Here is an 18,326-nt window from a genome sequence, read left to right on the forward strand (position 1 = left end):
AAAACCCGCCTGGGCACTTTCCTGTGTAACATTATGTAGGTGTTCCTGCTCCGGCAGGGGGATTGTACTAGATGATCTTTCGAGGTCCCTTCCGATCTCTAGCATACTGTGATACTGTGATCTTAAGGTCCTTTCCAACCCTAACTATTCTATGATTCTATGATGGGTTCTGTGGCTCTTAAAGGTTCCTGTAAATCCTGCACTTGTAATTAGAACTTCATGTTGTACAGCAATTGTTACACCCAGGTTGTTCATTAAGGCTTATATGGCAATTTTTTTACTGATTTCCTGTTCTTTTTAACAGTTTCATGTGTGCTTCCTTTTATGTTTCCTTACACTTGCATTATCTATTGTGTGAACATTCCCCACAACAGTTACTCAGATTTAACTGAAACCTTGCTGGCTTCCTATCTCAGGTGGTGGTGAACCATCTCACAAAATGCTGCACATATGCTTTCCTAGACAGCATCACATAATGCCATCATCACAATGTGAGAACTACAGCATGCAAAATAATTCATTTCTCTGACTGTGAGCTTAAAAGGGCACTAGTTAAAATACAAGAGTGAAGCTTGACAATAAGTCAATGAAGAACTTTACCTGCAACTGCAATATAAAAAAGGCTTCCATTAGTTCAATGAACACAAATAACATTTCAGAAGTAACCACATGACTTAAAAACCCAACTGTACCAATTTGTAACAGGATTTTTGTTCAATCTCTAAAATTACAGAACTAGATCCCTAAAAATTTGACAGATTTCACTAGTGATATAAGTATAGTTCTAAAAGAACATGATTCACACCCCTAAATAATTTGAGTTTAATATCTTAAGACACTGATAGTTCTGAAAATATTACCAAAATTATGTTGAAAAAGATACATTTAGGTACTAGAACATATATAGAATATTAAGAATGTCATAAAATACATTCTGAGGATACTTAAAAACCCTAAAACATCACTAATACTGATGAGTTATTTTTCCGCTAAAGTTTTAAACTTCTGTTTTCAAATGGCAGAATAAATAAATATACTTTATCACCAGGACAAATAAATACACCATTTTGGAAAAAATGCTATGAGAAAATCACTATGAACTTAAATAGATGCAGGTGTTAGGAACTGAGTAACTGGTTTGCATGGGAAAAGCAAATCTTGACAGATAAATTCAACATTCTGTTAAATGCTATTCACAGGTCACTCTGTGACCTATACTACTTACTTTACCTCTCTCTTTCAATCTTCTCATGTGTAAAACATGAAGTAGGATTGTGAGAAATAATGTTTGCAAAGAGCTTTGAGATCCTTGGACACAAAAAACACAGGGAAAGCATGAAGTTTAAAAGCACCAGTATACTATTTTTTTGCAACTTGATATAACTAAACTGTGGGAATACAGAAGATGTGAGGGACGTAACCAGACTAAGTGACTTTTATCACAAAAACCTTGAAAATTTAGTAATACAAGATCATGTAATAAAATGCTTAAAAAACAATCTTAAGTGCTAAGCATAATCTGTTACTCCAAAGGAAACACTATCAAAAGGAAAGGACATGGTTCTCACCCATTTCAAGTATGCGTTTATGTAGAGGTACAGCAGCAAGAAAGGGTTCATCTTTACAGGACTGTATCTGGGTTCCAACCAAGTCAGAGTTGGTAGCCATAATGCAGGCACTTTCTTCATTAACACCAGCCACAGAGACAACATCATTGACATCATCATCATCTCTATAATAACAAAAGCAAAACAATAATTCTGCATGTGGTATATTCATTTTGTATATTATCTGCTTCTCAAGAAGTCATCGTCATTGCAACATACCCGGTGGCTGGGCCAACTTGAGGCACAACCACCAAGTTCACAATTTTCATAGAATATATTCTAAATTCAGAAATAACTAAATATTTCTTTGAACACATTAGGAAAACTTTAGAAGCAGGACAATTTGTCTGTACCAGAAGGTGTGACAGAGGTGTCCTTTCTTCATCTGAGAGTCAATGATATTAATGAAACCGGGATCGTCAGGCAATGATCACCACTAAAGACAGAGAGCATTTGGCTATTCTCTTTATGCTGAAAACTAGGAGTAAAATTATAAAATAAATAAAAAGACCATAGACATTAAAAGCAAAAACATGAATTTGGAATCCTGCACTGTTTCACAAGTTCCTATCAAAATGGGCACCAAAGTATTTTCAGCAATTGTCAGGAAAGATTCTTTGACCATGTAAGTCATAGGTAAGTTTAGGTTCCAAGTGTGGTTTGAATATGCACGGGTATTTTTCTATGGCAACATACAAAAATCAGCTGAATATGTCAATTAGTTTTAGAAAAATGAGCTGCATTTGAGAAGATCTTAAGGTCCTTTCCAACCCTAACTATTCTATGATAAGATGATAGCAGCACTTCACTTATTTGCTCTTCAATACCATTCCTAACAGCTTGAGGAAGTACTGACTAACAAATCTGAGTTACCACACCTGTATCTCCCAAGCATCTTTTACATCTATGAGGTATGAGTCATAACTGTGGAAAAAACTATCTGTTTTTGGTACATTCTGTTTAGGAGCTGTTACTGACAAGAACACTGTATTTCAGCATATTCTAGGAGTCATTACACAACTTTTGAGATATATATATGGAAAAGATTCACGTACATCCAAGTCCAGACTCCAACTACTGCATGAAGCAAGCAAATAAAAGCTTAATTTGAAAGATTTAAGAAAAAAAAATTACATAGATGTCATCCTAAAATACTTTTTGTCACTTGTAACAAGTTTAATGCCTACAGTAAAAAACAAAAGCTACAAGTAAGGTCTGAGGACAAAAGGAGATAAATCTAGAAATTCATTATCTAAGTCCTCCCTATCCTCCTATACTCTCCTTGATATCTGCACTACAACAGCCAATTTTGGTGGAAGACTTCTATGGTTTGTTAGATACTGCTTTTTTTCAAGAAGGGATTTTTGCTGGTATAAACCTAGATAAATGTGCTGAACACTTGAGGCAGAAAATGGAAAATTTTACAATGATCATCAGAAAAATGCTACACAAATGAGCTTTTATTATTTCCCATGAGTGCTAAGCACTTGATCTCTAAGAATGAAATTCCTGAGGACAATGTCACAAAACTGATCTCCCACCTTGATAGTTTTCATGCTGAGTCTAAAGGATTTTAATTTTCACATTTCACATGGTATGTATGTGATACTCATAGGAGGGCCACAAGACCTGCCATGAAGAAACTGGCCTCCTATGCATTCAGTGCATGGATGACCAAAGTAGTCTTTGGCCTTGTCCAACCAGCTGTGATACTGCCCCCAAATATCACAGCTGATAAATGTACTTGGCCATATAACAGTTAACAATGACTTAAATATTTCAGTGACAAATTCAAAAGATTCTAACTAAAATTTGAAAAACAGGAACTAAAGCTGAAAAAATGGGGGAAACTAAGATTTTGGGGGCTTAAAAACCTCAGCACTTGAAACAGAATGAACATCACCCAAGGTAATCTACCCAGGACTCACAAGGCCTAAATCCATCAGGTTTTTTAAACAATGGCAAAATCAAATTCAGTTAAAAGGAAGTTCTCATAACACAAACTCAAAACTATGTAAGATAGTAAAAGCTACTGGAAACCAGATTTGAGCCCAGAACTTCATCTTCTTCAAGCAAAGATCCATACAAAAACCAAGATAGCATTCTTGACTTCAAGAAAACAATTTTTAAGAGAAGTTTATACTGATCTCTACTTTTACTTAATAGCTGAGAAGTACGATCTATCTTGTACCTTCCTTTTGCTTAGCATTTTAGCTATTACAATTTTAATTCAGAGTACAGATCTGAGACCACATTATAAATAAACAAATATTGTTTTAAATAAGACCACACAATTGATTTGGGCACAAACCAGGATTCCAATGAAATTACCAAAATCAATGCAACTGCACCTATAATGATCATCACTAATTTCTGGAGAGAATAATTTTCTTCCATCTTACATTAACAATCTAATGTGAGTACATCTTCTTCTGTTTTTGTTTTAAATGTTACATGGAAGATAGATATAAGATATCTTAATCATAGTTGGGACTACAATTTTTTTCAGTCTAAAGGGGAAAACTATCAAAATAGGTTTTTTTGACCTTGAGGAACTTCATGAATTAAAGCTTGGATTTGGATACTGAAACACACACATTTACATATTAAGAGGGCTGGCATTCTCACAAAACTATTATTTCCTAGGAAAGTCAACTTTTAAGTCCAGAGTGAGTTTTCAGAATTCATTCTGTGGAACAAAGAGGCCATCCAGTGGTCATCTAGATTGATAATCACTGTCTATCTTTCCTTTTTCATCCCAGAACAGTATTTAACTATTTCATATTTCTTGGTGTATATTACTGTTCTCATATTAATTATATTGTTTCAGTAATTATTTCTGTTTTTTACTGGATTAAATTCCAAGTCTTATGGGATAAATCTAACATTCCAACATACATGCTATTTTTAAGAAGATAGCATGGTTTCTCAAATTCTTTCGAAATGCAAGCTACATCTTAAAATAGTCTAAGAGTTTAGCTCTCTCCTACATTCAACCTCTTGTAACACCTCCCCTCTCTTCTTCATTAAAAAGATTTGTGCAATTACAAAAAATAATCTTATCTGAAAATAAGAAAGAAAAATCAAAGTATTTGCACAGTTGTCCATAACACATTAAGAATTGTTCTGTCCACTTCTTGCCTTGTACATGCAATGCCACTGAGCCTTACTCAATACAGTTAGGAAGTAGTAGGATAATACAGGAGTGCAAACATGTATCTCCATCCTTGGAGATATGTAGATTGGACCAGTCCCTGATCTAACCAAACCTGCTCTGAGTCAGAAGTTCATCTTGTTGACCTCCCAAGGTCCCTTCCAGATGAAATTATTTTGACTCAGTATCAAGGGGAACAAATGTTTCCACTAGTTCTTTATATTTGCCACAGTCTGAACTATGGCTAATAAGTACTTTGACAGTTTGATACTTTCACTGTCATCAATGGTAGATTATGTTAGTATGTTCATCTCTCTTGACTACAGAAATCTCTAGCTGACTATTATGGTGAAAGTGCAAGTCTGGATGTCTACTGTAAAACAAACAATTATAAAAAACAGAATTCAAATTTCTATCCTTAGGTATTAACACAGTTGAAAAGTCAACTAGATGGAGTTGTCTGTAGCTCTCTGAAAAAATTAGCAGCAATAAAGTTTAATACTGAAAAGGTAACAAAATTTCATCAATACAACTTTCTTACAGAAGTTCCGAGTTGAAAACTTTGAATTATAGAATAGCTACTATAATATCCATATAAGAGTTCATTAATAAATGCTGACATTAAAGACTAAGCTGTAATTTGCAAAATTCCTCATTGCTACATCTTTTATTTAATTATTTCTTCTATTTTCCACAGTCCAGAACAGAGGAAACTGGAAATCAAGTTTACATTTCCATTTCTAGTGACCAACATTTTACTCACAAAAATGAAAAGCACAAGTAAGCTATTTTTAAAAAAGCAGAATATAAAATAATGAAACAAATAATAAAACACTAGGGGCAAAAAAATTTATATGTAACTATTTTTCAAAAATCTTGCTTTGCCTCAGATGCCAGTTTGCCTTCTGGCTAAAAAACACATTCTTCACACACACTGGGAATGTTGAGGAAAATTAGTCAGCATTCAGAGGATTAATACAGATTTCCAGCTCTGTGCCCTCAGACATCTATTTGTCCTCGGGAGAGGTTAGGGGTTGAAATGTAAATACGCAAACAACTGAATTCTTTGTTAGGAAAACAAGGAAAAGCTTTATCTTTGCTGTTTTTTAATAAATCCTTGTAATTTTATGGACTTATTTAAATTCAGCTTTGTGTCTTACTATTTTGAAGGAGAAAATGATGAAAGGAAACAAGAACATTCATTCTGACTAAAATTTGTTCTCTAGAGGAAAAATGACATACACCCTTGACAGCTTATTTACCCAACTCACTAAAGATTTATTGATTTATGAATCAGTGCCTTAAGCATTTGCTTCTCCCCAAGGGAAAATTAGCAATTCCAGCTAACCTAATATATTCTATGTATAAATTAAGTGAATGCAAGAATCAGTCCTGGCACAGTTTACAACATCCAGTTAAAAAAATGCTGTCCCTTTTGGTGTATGTAAATTTGAAAGCTATACTAACAAAGAATAAATGTTCATGTTGCTTACAAACATAAAAAATACTTATTAAGACAGTACAACTGAACCCAACAGACATTTTAAATCATTTAAATACTCACTGGAAGGCAAAAGCATTGGAAAATAAAAAAAAATAATGATTTTGCGTCTAGATTAATACTAAGTACTACCACTATTAGTTGCAATACTGACATGTCTCAAAGCAGAGATATTCCAAAGAGCTACAAATTCTCTTCTACTTTACCTGCAAAAGCATAAGCCTGAAACTTAATTACTAGTTTGATGATTTCGGAGCAATATAAGACATCCGGAATATGAAAATCTAGGAATATTTTGTCATTTAACAAAGGCAAAAACTTTTAAACACAAATAAAATGTACTTTCATCAATGGAAAAAAAATTAAAATTATGGTAGTGTAAGCAAAATGCAGTAAACAAGATTCGTTTTTCACTACAAAAATTAAAAATACCAAAATACATATTAAAAAAAATGTTTGAAGTACAAAAGAACTGGTGTAGCATCAATGCTACTGTGTTGAACCTTTGCATCAGCTAGTTAGTACAGGGACCCACAGAATGCTCCAATCTCTGCTACTAAAGGATAAGCATGCGAAAAATATATACAGAGATGTCTTCTCTTTAAAACCAAGAACAATCCTATATACAGACAAACACACACAAAAAACCAACCCCAAAACCCATTACCAAAACCATACAGCATTTTCTCTATGCTGATGCTGCAGCTTAGTTGAAGAAGCCTATCGACAGGATGCCTTCTCATCACACTCAGTACCTTCTCAGCAAGATACGATCCACATGAATGTTAGAATCTGATAACATGAAACCAACCATGTATTTTTAAAAACTTCATACACATGATTCCATTTACCAGAAGTTTTATTATAACCCACAGAATTGAAGGCTTTACTAAACATTTAAAAGTGTATTTAGGGAAAAATCCTCCAGACATGTCATGACCCACTCCTCCCTATTTTTAAAATAGAACTAAGAAAGAAAATTGTCACCCAATCACCATAAGATAAGGTAGGAATTATTGTCAAACATTGCGCTCTGGTGTTAAGACAATTCTAAATTCTATTTTGTATTTAAAATACCCACCCACCCACCCCCCAAGCACCCCCCTGCATGTTTTTTTCTTCTTTTTTTTTCTTTTTTTTTTTACCTGAAAGAACCACCTCCAGGGTCATTCAGCTTGTTTGTCTGATTTGCACAGACCTGAATACCAAAGCCTCCAGGACTTTTGCTGGCTTGTATTGTTGGTGCCTTCCCTAGTGTTCCTGAAAAACACCAAGCAATGTTATTATGAGAAGTCTTAGACAGTTTACATCAAAGAACCTCCAGTCCAGAAACTAAATTTAACTGTAAATTGCAAACAAAGGAAGTTATTATTTTTAAAGATTACACTGCTGAAGAAGAACAATTAAAAATACAAAATTTTGTTCAATATTTACAGGATACTGAAGATTCCAAAACTGAAAACTATTTGCAATAACTGGTTATAACACACATAATGGCTACAAGTGTGTTTGCAATTGCCAGTAAACCACTTTTCTAGATAATCTGCACAGAATGAAGAAACAAAATTTGAAATGGTCTTGATACAGACACTAAGTCACAGTCACTCAGGGTATTAACTATGTCTTTTATATTTTTTATACAGTCATTGTTCTTTGTTGCAGTGAAAAAAATGTATTTTCAGAGCTGAAAACATTATTGTAAATATTTTAGTGCTTTATATTGTATGCAAAAGAAAAAACACTATTGTAAAATTTGACATAATCCCCATCATAAAGGTCATCTTTTACTTTCTTATTTTGAAAACAATGATTTTAAAGTTGTTCATATCTCTATCCAGACTTTACAGGTCTATGTGTAGAAGTAAAACTGGGCTTTCTAAATGAGCCAGTGTGGTGGACCATTCAGCTCCTTGTGACAGTAAATTAAAAAATATATATTAATTCCTCCTCTGACATTTGGCAATACCTAACAAAAATAATTGCAAATTTATGTTGCTAATTAGAAAAATTAACAGACCTGCATTATTACTATTAAAAATATTTCATCAGTATACAACTGAAAAAGCACTAACAAATGAAACTTCTGGAGTAAGCCCTCCTTTACTGCTTCAACACATGTTTACTTGGGTTATATTTTGTGTTTTCTTTAATCCCACCTGTGATTTGGCATGTGAAAATAATTAATTAATGTTTACTTGACTTAAAAAATCTCCTTTTCACTCAATTTTATTGAGCTTACATACACATAGTGCTTAAGACTTTGAGAAGCACGAGGTTATTCCTACACATCTGTGACTCAACTGCATATAAATGACATTTTATGAACCTTAGTAATTACATTATTTTTCTTTCATGAATTATAAAACCCTGAAATGTAATTATCCAAACAAATCCTTGTGAAAACACTTCTTTGCTAAAACAAAAATGTTAGCTTTGAATGAATCCAGCATTACTTTTTTTATTTTGAAGTCTTCATCAACTTTAACATATGATCATAAAGCAAAACTGATTTAAGTGTTTGTTCAGTTCTTCAATCTGGATAAATTAACTGTTGCGTGGACTCTCAACATGAGCAAATACAAAACCCAATTTAGGACTTTCAGGCTCCAAGCCTGGGGAACAAAAATATTTTGTCATCAAAATATTCAGGGTCCATGAGATGTCACAGATAACATTAGTTCACAGACCAGACAGTTCATTTATCTACTAAGATGAACTAATTGAAAGGTATGTGAAAAGTACTAAGTGAACTGGAAGGAAAGAATCAACAGAATATTAAAAATTAGCAAATCTCTGCTTTCCACAATTAACATCTAGAAGATTAAGGTAACAGTGGCACTCCTCCAGAATTAATATTATATTCCTTTAGAACTAGTATCAACAGTTTGTTTTCTACAGATGATATGATAAATTTTGCTAAAAAGTGCCAAAAAGTTCCACAACAGATAAATTCCATTCTTGGTCTCAGAAAAAGAGTATGTCTACACTGGATATGGAAAAATAAAAGTCCCACTTTCTTTCACCCCATGTATATGTAATTCTACTCAAATGGATCTGGCAAAGTAAATATAAGTTTTAGGATGACATAGAAGTTTTCCGGTTTAAATCACAAATCACCTGTGGGCTTAGATATTTCATGTGATTGGTAATGACATACAGAGTCTTTCACCACTGCGTCCTTGTTTCAAACTTTAAGTAGCATGATCCAGAGAAATAAGCCCAAATTTAGGAGCTTAGTTGTATTTCTGCGCAGGTTAAATAGCTGCAATGAATATGGCTTAATTCCCCCATCCATAAGATGCAATTCACCTAATTATTATACTGAAAAGTAGTTTGATAAAGGAGTGTGAATTTTTTATGCCATCACTATAGTGTTACTTTCCCTGGTGTGGAAATAATTTTATTAATATCAAAGTCCTTAAATCCTGCCTACTTTATCTATAGTACTGTTTTAAAAAGCATTATAGTCTGTTCACATGGATGCATTAATATACAATACACTAGCAGATTCACTCCAATTTGAGAAGGAAAATGCATCGCTCAGTGGAAGTTAGCTGAGTTCTGATGTACCTAGTCTTAAAAAAAAAACAAAAATAAAAAACAAAACAAAACAAAAACCACAACCAGAACACCCAACAAAAAACCACCCCAAACTCCACCAAATTACACTACTTCAGTTTTCTATACAGACCACATCCTATTACAGCATTTTACTACCTTCTAGAGGAATACCTAGGCCACTATAAAATATCATTATACTGGTGTTTACCATAGAAAGTTTGAACAATACATCAAGATCAAAATAATCTGGTATCTGAGAGTATGCCATAGTGGCATTTCTTAAAGCTGCAAGCACAAAGGCAGACATTTTGCCAGACATGGGGTGCAGGATGAGCAGTTTTACAATGGGATGTTTTGTAAATTTCTGTGTAATTATAAGAATACAGTGGTGGGCTTAAACAAGCTTGTAATTAGGAATAAGCACACCTGAAAGCAGGGCTTTGCATGAATTTACCTTTATGAACCACAGTCTTCCTTAAGCCAAACTGCCAGTTAAGTTGCATTTCATTGGCTGATCAATGGTTATCATTAATAAATTTGTATTGTGAAACCAGTGTTTAAAAAGCACATGCCAGTATCATGCAAATTCTCGGCACGCTGTTGACTTTCACAACTTATGAGACTGAACAAAGAAATTAAATCAGCCTTCATTCTGAGAAACATTAGTCAGAAGTGGAAGTTCATTCCGTAAGATGTTGAATACCTTCCTTGTTAATAAACTCAGGATGTATCAGTGCTATCAAATACATACCTTTTATGGCATTTCTTCCCCTACCTTGGAAAAACAGCCTACAGGAAGACAATGACAGCTTGGTCTCCATGTCCATTCAACCTTTGGATTCTCTGAAGAGAACAGAGCCAGCAGAACATCAACTGCTGTTAACTGGTTTTGATGCTGTCTTTTCCCAAGGAGGACAGAAAATACCAAGCAGTAGGACCAAAAGATCAAATAGGCAGGAATGATTTTATGCGCATTTAAACTAGTTAGTTTTCTGATTAAATACCTAAAGATGACAAGCTCTGTATTCCATTACAAACCCTCAAGCATCTAAATGCCCAAATCCTAAAAGATACTCACACATAATCACAAAAAATAAAAAAGAAGCCTAACAGGTCTAGTGGTGGAAAGAAACAAATGTGTATTAGAAAGTAAGAATGCTTCAAGAACCCTCTTAGAAAGTAGGATGTATCAGCCAGGCATCAATCCAACTGTGCAAAGAGAGATGAGGAAGTTGTGTTCAAACCACACTTCTTGCTCCCCTAGCTAATCATGGCATGTCAGCTTGCTGCAGTTGGGGTTTAAGAAATTTCCTTAGGGTTCCTACCTTGACCTCTGTAGTTGCAGAGACAGTGACTATCATGTTCTGCTTCAGCAGTAAGAGTTAGAAGTAGGGTGATCACACTGAGGCATCCTCTAGGCTTTTTTGGCCCAGACTTAAGAGCGTAGGACAGCAAGAGTCAAGATTCTGACTTGTATCAGAAGCTTCCATGAAAAACTGCTGAGTAAGGAGCTAAGCAAGTGAGTTCCGAAACACTTTGCTGTATTGGTCTGAAATACCTTGCAACGACATAGTAAAAACATGCATTCCACAGACATTATGAAGTAGAAAATAAATGTCAAGCTTTCCAATGTCAACACTGTAAGTTTTTCCCATGCAACTAGCTTGAAATTACAATGAAATTCATACAAAGGCAACAATCTCACTAAAACATTTAAACCCGTACCTTGTGGTCTAATGGTCTGAGTTACTACCACTGGCATCCTAATCTGGGTAGTCTGGCAAGCAGGGGTTCGTTTCACAGTTTGAGCAGATGTTGACTGGATAATATGCTATTATTAAAAAAAAGTATATTATATTCTTTATAAACAAACACAACATAAACATACTAATACCTGTAATTACTAATATAAGAATCTAGAACTCCAAAAGCACAACCAGCTACTGAAAAAAGTCATATTCATGTAATGCATATTGTTCTGTGAGTGTGTACATACCTATTTTGTCATTATGCATTAAAAAAACCAACAAAAACCCATATTTGACACAAATGTTATGTCACAACCTTCATCAAAAATCTATTTCAAAGTACTAAGGTTAGCATTTAAGTACAGACTTCTGTCTTCGGAAATTTTTCTAGGAAGAAAAGCATTTTTGAAGAAGAAAATGCTGCAATAATGTCATGGTTTAAGCCCACCCAGCAAAAAGAATCACGCAGACGTTCGCACACCACCCCTCTTCCTCCCCCCACACCCTGAGGGACGGGGAGGAGAATCTAAAGAATGTAACTCCCGCAGGTTGAGATAAGAACAGTCCAGTAACTAAGGTATAACACAAAACCACTACTGCTGCCACCGATAATAATGATAAGGGAAATAACAAGGGAAGAGAATACAACTGCTTACCACCCACCGACTGATACCCAGCCTGACCCCAGCAGCGATCCAGCCCTTCGGGGTAATTGCCCCACAGTTTATATACTAAGCATGACGTGCTATGGTATGGAATACCCCTTTGGCTAGTTTGGGTCAGGTGTCCTGTCTCTGCTTCCACCTGGTTTCCCCTCCTCCCTGGCAGAGCATGAGACTCAGAAAGTCCTTGGTCAGACTAAACATTACGGAGCAACAACTAAAAACATAGGTGTTATCAGCGCTGTTCCCAGGCTGAAAGTCAAAAACACAGCACTGCACCACCTACTAAGAAGGAGAAAAATGACTGCTACTGCTGAACCCAGGACAGTATCCACCCCTTATTCCATACCATTCACATCATGCTATGATCCCACATTTTCAATATACCATCACTCTTATCTCATACATATATATATATATACACATACACACACACAGAGATATCATTCCTTAGTGCATGGACCAGTCCCTATAAAGCTGCTGAGTCCATCCAGCCCATGATGTCAGGCTCCATCTCATCTAACAGTCACTAAGAGAAGGAGAGATAGTGTGCAGTGTTGGATCATTGCCTGATGATGATACCACAGAACTCCTCTGGTTTAATCAAAGTTCATTCTTTGTTGGGATGATGGTCAGAGGGAAGTCAGGGACACTCGCTGGTGACCTGAAGATATCTAGTTGGTGAGCTATAAAAGTGCTACGTAGCAGACAACAGCATACAATTGAGTTCATTGGCTGTTTTCCCCTAAAATCAAATCCCCTTGAGGTACACACTGGACTTCCCCATCTTCCTGCATTACCCACCAAGTACATCTGGGTTCCTGAGCAAAAGCAATCCCACGAGTGAGTTTGCCTTCACCTGAAGCAGGAAATAACTCAGACTGTCATCCCCAGCAAATTCTTTAGGTGCACCACAGGAATGGTGTCCCCTTCTAGTTCTGACTGGACTGGGCCATCCCTGTTGGCAGATCCTCTGGTGTTGACCAACCAGGTGGCTTTTGGTAAACGTGTATCCCAATGTTTGTAACTCCCACCACCCATTGCTCTCAGCGTAGTTTTTAACAGCCCATTGTAGCGTATGATTTTCCCAGAGGCTGGAGCATGGTAGGGGATGTGATATACCCGTTCAATGCCATGCTCTTTGGCCCAAGTGTTTATAAAGCTGTCCCACTGTCTGACTCAGTTCTCTCTGGAGTGCCTTGTCAACACAAAATCTGTTTCTCAAGGGCCTGGATAGTGTTCCGGGCAGTGGTGTGGGGAACAGCATATGTTTCCAGTCATCTGGTGGTTGCCTCCACCATGGTAAGCACATGGCGCTTGCCTTGGCGGGTCGGTGGCAGTGTGATATAATCAATCTGCCAGGCCTCCCCATAAATTACTTCAGCCATCGTCCTCCATACCAAAGAGGCTTTACCATTTAGCTTGCGTAATTGCAGCATGTTTCACACTCGTGAATAACCTGGGCAATAGTGTCCATTGTTAAGTCCACCCCTCGATCACGAGCCCATCTATATGTTGCATCTCTGCCCTGATGGCCTGAAGTGTCACATGCCACGGGGCCAAAAATAATTCACCCCCATGCTGCCAATCTAAGTCCATCTGAGTCACTTCAATCTTAGCAGCTTTATCCATTTGTTGGTTGCTCTGGTATTCCTCAGAGGCCCAACTCTTGCGTACATGACAATCTACATGGTGTACCTTCACCACCAGGTTCTGCACCCTGGCAGCGATATCTTGCCACAGTGCAGCAGCCCACATGGGTTTACCTCTGCACTGCCAGTTGCTCTGCTTCATTGCTGCAGCCACCCCCACAGGGCACTTGCCACCATCTATGAGAAGGTATGTCGTGGTTTAAAACCAGTCAGGGAGCACGTTCACTCACTCCCCCCCTTCTTGCCCTCTTCCTACACCCGGAGAGACAGAGGAGAATTGAAAAGAATGCAACTCCCACGGGTTGAGATAAGAACAGTTTAGTAACTACAGTATAACAAAAATCACTACTGCTGCCACAAATAATAATAATAATGAAAAAAGGAAATAACAAGGGAAGAGAATACAGCATCTCACCACCAGCCAACTGATAACTCACCCTCCCCAAGCCAGACCAAGCACCGACGGATACCTAGTCCAACCCCACAAGTCCTAGACCTTCCAGACAACTCTCAGTAACATCCTGGGCATGATGTGCTATGGTATGGAATACCTCTTTGGCTAGCTTGGGTCAGGTGTCCTGTCTCTGCTTCTTCCTGGCTTCCCCTCCTCCCTGGCAGAGCATGAGGCTCACAAAGTCCTTGGTCAGACTAAAACATCATTGTTATCAGCACTGTTCCCAGGCTGAAAGTCGAAACACAGCACTGCACCAGCTACTAAGAAGGAGAAAAATGACTGCTACTGCTGAACCCAGGACATTATCCACCCCTTATTCCATACCATTCACGTCATGCTCAGATCCCACATTTTCAATATACCATCACTCTGATCTCAGTGCACTCTCATCTTAGTGCATGGACCAGTCCCTATAAAGCTGCTGAGTCCATCTGGTCCATGATGTCAGGCTCCATCTCTTGTAACAGACTTCCAGAGCAGGAGAAGCTGTGTGCAGTGTTCACACTCCTGAATAATCTAGGCAATAGTGTCCATTGCTAAGTCCACCCCTCGATCATGAGTCCATCTCTATGTTGCATCTCTGCTCTGTTGGCCTGAAGTGCCATGGGCCCACCAGGCTCAAAATAACTCACTGTCCCCTCCAGCAGTTTCTGGAGCTTGTTGCTGGGGACTCCATAGAGCTGCCTTCCATCTCTGATGCTTCCAAAGCACTGGAGGGGCCCACTGGCCTGGATACTTCCCATACTATCCCACAAACCTTGCCACTCATGACTGTCCAGCCCCAGGGAATATCTCTTGGTCCTCCTATATTGTCGTCTAATCCAAGACAAGACCCAAACCCGACTCTGCTTAACTTTTGAGATCAGACAAAATGGTTGTGGGTAAAACTCATTCTGTGCTTGCGCCAGCATGGTGATCCCCATCACAATCAGCAGGCAGGTCCCAAGGATAGCCAAAGGCCATTCAAAACCTTCAGAACTCTCAAACGATGCTGCTGTACTTGTCACTGGGGCTGGTGTATCTCCTGTACTTGCCAGCTCTCCCACCACCAGCTTCCCTTTTTCTGAGTCCAGATCTTCCTCCTCTGCCTTGCTGGGAAATGCTGCCTGGTCTCCTGCATCCTCCTGGGGCTCGGCAGGCGGCTTCTGGGGATTGCTCTTGGCCGTCGCGGGGCTGGGATCAGCCGCAGGTCTCAGCTCCTCCACGGGGCTCGGCTACTCCGCCCCCTTCTCCCTCTGCTCAGCAGCCTCCTCCTTCCACTCCTCGACTGCCCTGACCTCCTCCACAGGCAGCCGCTCCTTGCTGGCCTCCGGCACCGCTCCTGCCGCCGCTTGGTCCCAGGGGCCGCTCTCCTGGGCCGCTTCAGCAGCTGCCGGCTCCAGGGGCCGCTCCCCCTAAGCTCCCCACGGCCTCACAAAGACAGAGGCGAGGACGAGGGCCAGGATGGTGAAGAGCAGCGGGACGGCCAGGTACAAGTCCACAGCCACGTCCATCCCGCCCTGCTTGCTGGAGCCCGCCCGTATTACAAGTCATTGCCATGAAGTACAGTGAGACAAGAACCTTAGCCCAAGCCCCACACTTGATAAACACTAACACAGCAAACACTGGCTCTAAGTAAGTTACAACATTCTGAAACTGTGAAATCAAGAAAACACAACTCTGAGAGTCAATAAATCAGCATTGTGAGGAGTGACTATTAATCCGGTCAGATCTGTTATCTCAACCCTTTGTGCCCCACGTTGGGCACCTAAAAGAACTGTCGTGGTTTAAAACCAGTCAGGCAGCTCGTTCACTCACTCCCCCCCTTCTTGCCCCTACTCCCAGAGGGACAGAGAGGAGAATTGAAAAGAATGCAACTCCCATGGGATGAGATGAGAACAGTTTAGTAACTAAGGTATAACACAAATCATTACTGCTGCGACCAAAAATAATAATGAAAAAAGGAAATAACAATGGAAGAGACTACAACACCTCACCACCAGCCAACCGATAACTCGCCCCCCCCCCCAGCCTGACCAAGCAGCAACCGATACCTCTTCCAACCGCGCAGTCCTAGCCCTTCCGGGCAACTCTCAGTTACATCCTGGGCATGACGTGCTGTGGTATGGAATACTTCTTTGGTCAGTTTGGGTCAGGTGTCCTGTCTCTGCTTCCTCCTGGCTTCCCCTCCTCCCTGGCAGAGCATGAGGCTCACAAAGTCCTTGGTCAGACTAAAACATCAGTGTTATCAGCTCTGTTCCCAGGCCGGAAGTCAAAACACAGTGCTGCACCAGCTACTAAGGAGAAAAATGACTGCTACTGCTAAACCCAGGACAATGTATAAAGTACCGACCACTTTTCTAGTTCAACAATGTCCAAGGCCAGCTGGATGGCTTTCACCTCTGCAAACTGACTTGATTCACCCTGTCCTTCAGCACTTTCTGCAACTTGTCGTCAGAGACGCCATGCACCTGCCTTCCATCTCCGATGCTTTCCCACAATATGGCAGGATCTATCAGTAAACAAGGCATATTGCTTTTCACTTTCCGACACTTTATTTTATGGTAGGGTCTCCTCAGCATGCATCACCTCCTCCTCTGGTGACATTTCAAAATCTTTGCCCTCTGGCCAGTCCATGATGATTTTCAGAATTCCTGGATGACTGGGATTTCCTGTTAGAACTCGTTGTGTAATTAGTGCAGCCCACTTACTCTAGTTTAGCTGCAGTGATTAACACTGTGGTTGGAGTGGCTGCAGTATCTGTTAATGAAGTTTGGGTAGCTGCTGTGCTTGTCACTGGGCCTGGTATATCTGCTGCACTTGAAGCTGGAGTAGCTGCACTGTCTGTTGCAGTCAGAGTTTGAGTAGATGCTCTAGTTGTTGCTGGGGTTGGTGTAGCTACTGTGCTTGGAGCTGGAGTAGCTGTGCTGTCTGTTGCAGTCAGACTTTGAGTAGCTGTGTACTTTTCACTGAGGCTGGTGTAGCTGCTGTATTTGGAGTTGGAGTAGCTGCTGTATTTGGTGTTAGAGTAGCTTCATTGTCGGTTGCTTTCCCTTGAGATCCAGAGACATTTATTTCCCTTTGAAATTGCTGGATAGTGTTGAACAGGGCACTGTAAGCATAGGCCAAGCCCCAGCACGTTGCCATGATTTGTCCCTCTCTGATTTGACCAGGATGACAAAAAACCTCATTTAAATGTTTTACTAATTTTTCTGGATTTTGCACTTGTGCAGTGGTGAAGTTCCAAAGCACTGGAGGGGCCCACTGGCCTGGATACTTCCCATACTATCCCACAAACCTTGCCACTCATGACTGTCCAGCCCCAGGGAAAATCTCTTGGTCCTCCTATATTGTCGTCTAATCCAAGACAAGATCCAAACCCGACTCTGCTTAACTTTCAAAATCAGACAAAATGGTCATGGACAAAATGCACTCTGTAAGCATGCCAAGAGGGTGATCCCCATCACAATCAGCAGGCAGGTCTCAAGGGTACCCAAAGGCCAATCAAAACCTTCAGAACTCTCAAATGATGCTGTAAATGGTCTCATGAGGGGGATGGGAAGGTAAGGGAATGTCTCCTTCACAGTTTGACCACCTGAGGAGGGGAAAAAAGATGTGCATTTTCTAAACACTTCTGTTATATACCTTCCAAAGTACAGAGGTGGTAACCACACTGGGAACGCAAGCCAGATCGGTTTCATGATCAATGATTCTATTGTATTACCAGTCATAACCATAAAGTATAATGAAACAACAACCTTAGCCCAAGGCCCCCAACCAATAAACACTAAGACAGCAAATACCGGCTGTAAATAAGGTACGACATGCTAAAACTGCAAGATCAAGAGCAACAACTTTGAGGGCAAATAAATCAGCATTGTGAGGAGTGACTATTAGTCCTAAACAATGACTGCTTAACACAAATATGATTAGACACTCTGCGGTCAGATCTGTTGTTATCTCAACCCTTCGTGCCCCACCTTGGGTGCCACAAAGAACTGTGGCTTA

At 39.2% G+C, this 18,326-nt stretch overlaps 1 protein-coding gene across 1 annotated transcript in view; it reads right to left on the reverse strand.

Annotated features, from left to right (window-relative positions):
* Positions 1-225: 225 nt before the first annotated feature.
* LOC130601371 (transcription initiation factor TFIID subunit 4-like) overlaps positions 226-18,326 on the reverse strand; it is a 76,561-nt gene continuing 58,460 nt past the window's right edge. Inside the window, exons 8-10 of the mRNA XM_057413408.1 lie at positions 11,549-11,654; positions 7,408-7,522; positions 226-1,732 (exon numbers count right to left, since the gene is read on the reverse strand). Coding sequence (XP_057269391.1) covers positions 1,543-1,732; positions 7,408-7,522; positions 11,549-11,654 — 411 coding nt within the window. The 3' untranslated portion in view covers positions 226-1,542. The remainder of the gene's footprint in view (positions 1,733-7,407; positions 7,523-11,548; positions 11,655-18,326) is intronic.

Source organism: Pezoporus wallicus, unplaced genomic scaffold (genome assembly GCF_028554395.1).
Source record: "Pezoporus wallicus isolate ANWC-B61680 ecotype Strahan unplaced genomic scaffold, APGP_CSIRO_Pwel_v1 contig_741, whole genome shotgun sequence".
NCBI classification, from domain to species: Eukaryota; Metazoa; Chordata; class Aves; order Psittaciformes; family Psittacidae; genus Pezoporus; species Pezoporus wallicus.